This window comes from the organism of the source record quoted next, unplaced genomic scaffold, assembly GCF_019419815.1.
Source record: "Pyrus x bretschneideri cultivar Hongxiangsu unplaced genomic scaffold, Pyrus_bretschneideri_v1 Contig47, whole genome shotgun sequence".
NCBI classification, from domain to species: domain Eukaryota; kingdom Viridiplantae; phylum Streptophyta; class Magnoliopsida; order Rosales; family Rosaceae; genus Pyrus; species Pyrus x bretschneideri.
This window is the reverse complement of record NW_025999784.1, coordinates 55,905-60,370: the sequence shown is the minus strand read 5'-3', so window position 1 is coordinate 60,370 and position 4,466 is coordinate 55,905. Positions and strand designations below refer to the sequence as shown.

General features: G+C 37.1%; 1 protein-coding gene across 1 annotated transcript; it reads left to right on the top strand.

Annotated features, from left to right (window-relative positions):
* The first annotated feature begins 1,387 nt into the window (after window positions 1–1,387).
* Window positions 1,388–3,648, top strand: LOC103955917 (monothiol glutaredoxin-S12, chloroplastic-like). The gene is made up of 4 exons (XM_009367829.2): window positions 1,388–2,109; window positions 2,246–2,319; window positions 2,811–2,887; window positions 3,386–3,648. Exons 1-4 carry the CDS (start codon window positions 1,853–1,855, stop codon window positions 3,479–3,481), a joined length of 504 nt encoding a protein of 167 aa, XP_009366104.2. The 5' UTR covers window positions 1,388–1,852; the 3' UTR covers window positions 3,482–3,648.
* The last annotated feature ends 818 nt before the right edge of the window (window positions 3,649–4,466 follow it).

The window sequence follows — 4,466 nt, the reverse complement described above, 5'->3', positions numbered from 1 at the left end:
CTTTTAGTTGATAAAGATGGTTCTATTAATATGTAGTTTAGATGAAGTACTTTTAATTTTTTGTTGGATGATGAAGTAACTTGGTGAAAGTTGGGGTGTACTTTTTTCTCATATGCGTTTCCAGTGTGACATTACGTAACATCCTATGCTACGTGTGTCTTAAAATGTTATTTTTGAATTTCACAATTATCTAAATCTTCTATTTTCAATCTATGTATCATTCAATGTTACGTACTTCTGAGAAAAATTCAAATTTTTTCTCATCCAAGCTTTTTCGGGGAAGCTTTTTTACGAGGCCACTCTGAGACCCTAATTTGAAAACAAGTTCTCTACTATGAGAAATGTGGACTAAAATTTAACTGAAATGTTGTTTACATGTTTTGTGCTTTTTAGAATGTGGCTGAAATTCAATCTCAAGATCATGAGCAACTTTCACATCTGCCCAAAACATGTAGAATCAAGAACAATCATTTTCCCTTCCTTTTTCTTTTTCTTTCCATTTTGCCTTCCTTTTTCTTTTTTCTTTCCATTTTTCTAACCAATACTTAGCTTTTTGATGGTCTAATTAAAAGCAAATTCCACCAACTACAATTTTCTTTTTTTGACAAATGATTGTCGTAATGGGTTAAATTATTGGCTTTTTAGTCAAAATGGTCTCTGAGATTTACATAACACATCTCTTTGGTCATTAAGATTAAATATCAATAGAAATGGTCCCTGAGATTGTCTACCATCCATTATTTTGGTCCTTTCATTAAAAACTCCGTTAAGTGTCCCGGAGCTCTTGACCGGAAGTTTGGGCAATTTTCAAAGCTTCGTAACTCAATCGTTTCTTAACCAAATTCAACCCATAATATATCAAAATGAAGATAAGAAAGTGTAGAATAAGATTATACCTATTTGGAAGCTCAATGGTTGCTAGAGATAGCTGGAAAATAGCCTGAAAGGTGATTGGTCTGTGAGAAAACTGGAAAACTCGCCAGAAACTAGGTAAACTTTAAACGTTCATAACTTCTTCAATACTCAACGAAATCGAGTGATTCATAATGAGAATCATACTTCTCAATGACACGAAGAGAATGATATATTTCTTGATGGCTAATTCACCATGGTTTGGCTGAAAAACGGCTCGAAAGTGACTAACCGAGTATGACTTTCTACTGCATTGCATTTGTTAACAAATATTGTATTGGGTAATTTAAAGTAGTATTTGTAACAATTGATGTTTTGTTCCCTGTAATTTTAAATCTACTATTTATCCTTGAAGGGTTAAAGAAAACTAAAAATTCGTTTTTTTTTAGTTCCCTTAGGTAGCGTTTGGTACGCGGGACGGGACGGAACAGAGTGGGACGAGGCGTTCTGTCCCGCGTTTGGTGTGCCTAAAATGAGTGGAACGCGTTGTTCCACGGAACAGATTTTGGATGATTTTTTGTTCCACACCCCCACCCTGGAACGGGTTGTTCCACGTCTGTGGGACAGAAATTTCCAATATTTTTAGACAAAAATACCCTTGGTCTTTTTCAAAATTTACAACTTCAAAATCAGTTAACAAACCCTAAAAACAAAATCTCTTCTTCTCAGCCGTTTCTCTTCACCTCTGCATCCCTTTCCCCTTCGCAACCTTCCTGCTCATCTTCATCCCTTTCCCCTTCGCAACCTTCCTGCTCATCCGCCGCCAAACCCTAACCACAAAACCCGCCTCCACCGCCTCCGACTTCGTCCGCACCCTCTCCACCGCCGCCGCCGTCGCCGAAACCTACGACGACCCAGATGGAGTTTCAAAAAGCCAAGCAAAAAGCTCCACGAAAGCGGAAGCCAGAGACAGAGAGAGAGAGAGACAGCAACAACAGCAATGGCAGTCTCATATAATCTCACCAATTTCGCATCCGTTTCTCTAAATTCCCCTCGCATTCTTTCGTCTGCAAACAAGTCATCCATTTTCTGTGTTCCTTTCACCAACCTTTCCAGCGTCCATGGCGGCTCGAGACGATGGAGACCCATGTCGGTTCAGGCCATGGCTTCCTCCTCCTTCGGTTCCCGGCTCGAAGAGAGCGTTAAGAAGACGGTGGATGAGAACCCTGTTGTCGTCTATTCCAAAACTTGGTGTTCGTGAGTACATCTTATCAAAATCTCCTCTGCTATTAAATTTCGTAAATTTGCAATTTGGGTGTTGTTTTTGCTGTAAATTTGGTTTCTTTTCGAGAAATTTGAATTGGGTTTTTTTTTCTGGAAATTGTGTTTGAAGGTACTCATCTGAGGTGAAATCGTTATTCAAAAGGCTTGGTGTGGAGCCGATCGTGATTGAATTGGATGAACTGGGTATGAATTTTTTACTATCCATTACATGGCAATGCTTTTGTAGTTGAGTCCGTAGATTTAATGTAAATTGTTAATAGAGCTTCAGTTTTCTGTGCTTGACAATGTGGTAGCATAGTTGGAATGTAAAATTTGATGGTAGGCCAGCTGATTATGTATACAATGTATGAATAGTGGATAGTTTCAAGAGCAACTTGTCAAGCTCTATTCACCTTTCGAAACAGAAAGGTTCTGGGAATGTCCTCACTTGGTTCTAGCATCTAGCACGAGTACTTCCTTATATTATAAATTGATATATGTAATGCTGTTATATTATAGTTGTTGTGTCCTAGTTGTGTCAATCTGTGCAACATAGCCTTTGACACTGATTATTCAAAACGTTTCATTATTAAATTGCAACAATTTTTATGTAAGGCAGTATTAGTATTGAGTTCTACTTCGGTTTGCTTTCCTTGAAAGAAGTTGTCACATAACCCTGCCAAACTAATTTTTAGGATTGGCTTTGAACTTCTCTATGTTTTACTACGAGATTCTAAATTCTCCTGACCGGGCTTGCAGTCTTGCCAAGCAGGTGAGGAAATTTACTCAGAAATGCCCATAAGCCTACTTCTTTCTGATCTGTTTGACCCTCTCAGTATATTTATATTTTCCCAATCAATTAAGGTTGTATTAGATATTTGGGACATAACAAAACTTGGCTTGTTCTTTCAGAAAAGTAAATGTTTGGCAAAAAGGATAAGGCTCAATCTTTCCTTCTCATAGCTCATAAGTTTGCAGCTCTATATTCTTGCATGCAACCAACCAACTCAGAATTCAATTTTTTTTACCTCTCATCTCTTATAGTTGCAGATAAACTTGTGATGCTGACTGAAAAACAATATTAGGGTGAACTTTAAAGATTGATAGCATGCGTTCTATTTGATTGTAGTTTGTAATTTAGTTACAAATTTCTCAAATTTTTTTCCTAACCCCATGATCTCTTGTCAACCAATATCTCATGTCAACTATTTTTTTATGCAATCAATATCTTATTTGTTCTAAAAAACTTAAGCTTTGTTATCTATAACAGGCTTATCAAGAGTCAACCGATCTGATGGGTATTTGGACCACCTTGGATGACTCACAGAAGCCAGATTTCATTAAAGTGTTTATGGAGAGCCTTTGAGCATTTGGGGTTTTAGTATTTGTGGTTTTAGTATGGGGAACTTTATCAACTTCTAAGTGTTTTCATTATTACTTTAGCAAGACATTATTTGTTTTTTAAGTCAGGACGAATGTTTGATTTTGGATATTTCATGTTTAAGTTATGCATATTTCATTTTCTTTGTTTAAGTTCTAAATGTTTAAACCCTAAAATGTTTACGATATGCATGATCATTAAACTTATATATTTTTCAACATTTGTCATGTGCTCTTATGTGGTTTGCCTTGTTCCTGCAATGGCGAATATTTAGAGGGGTGTCCTTCTAAACAAGGCCAATTCTAATGTTTGTAGAACCTAAACTCCCTGAACAACAACCCACAATTGAAAGGACCAAAATTAGGGACTAAAAATTGAATTGGGATGTGGGTTTTGCAATTTGCACAATAAAATTTGATGGGTTTGTGGTGAAAATTCGAATGGAGATGTAGAAAACGGGAAAAATTACAAATTTTAAAGGGGTTTGCATGTGAAACACAACATATGCCTATTAAAATTTGGACCAAGAAAAACAAATAATGGATAATAGTGTTCAAATTTGAACAACTTATATAAAAATAATAATAATAATAAATAAAATAAAAAAATAAGAGTCTTGTCCCGTTCCGCCCATAAAATTGTACCAAACAACAGACGGAACATGGGTATTTTAGTCATTTTAATCTTTTGGTTCCGTTCTGTCCATGTGCTACCAAACGCAGGACGGAACAACCGTCTTGTTCCGTCCTGCGCGTACCAAACATAACACAGAACATCTGTTCCGTCCCGTCCCGTCCCGTTCCGTCCCGTCCCGTCCTGTCCCGTCCCGTTCCGTCTGCGTACCAAACGCTACCTTACCTTCCCCTTCTCTCCTGACGGTGCTGGCCATGTTAGACTGGTTTTGCTTTATGTGGAGGTGAGTAATTTTTTAGATTCAAATAGAATCAGCATATTATTTATTGTAATGAAG

Coding starts and splice junctions, on each gene's coding strand:
- LOC103955917 (XM_009367829.2), top strand. CDS start 1,853: ATGGCAGTCTCATATAATCTCACCAATTTCGCATCCGTTTCTCTAAAT. Junction 2,320..2,810: donor GATTGAATTGGATGAACTGG/GTATGAATTTTT, acceptor ACTAATTTTTAG/GATTGGCTTTGAACTTCTCT. Junction 2,888..3,385: donor CTTGCAGTCTTGCCAAGCAG/GTGAGGAAATTT, acceptor TATCTATAACAG/GCTTATCAAGAGTCAACCGA.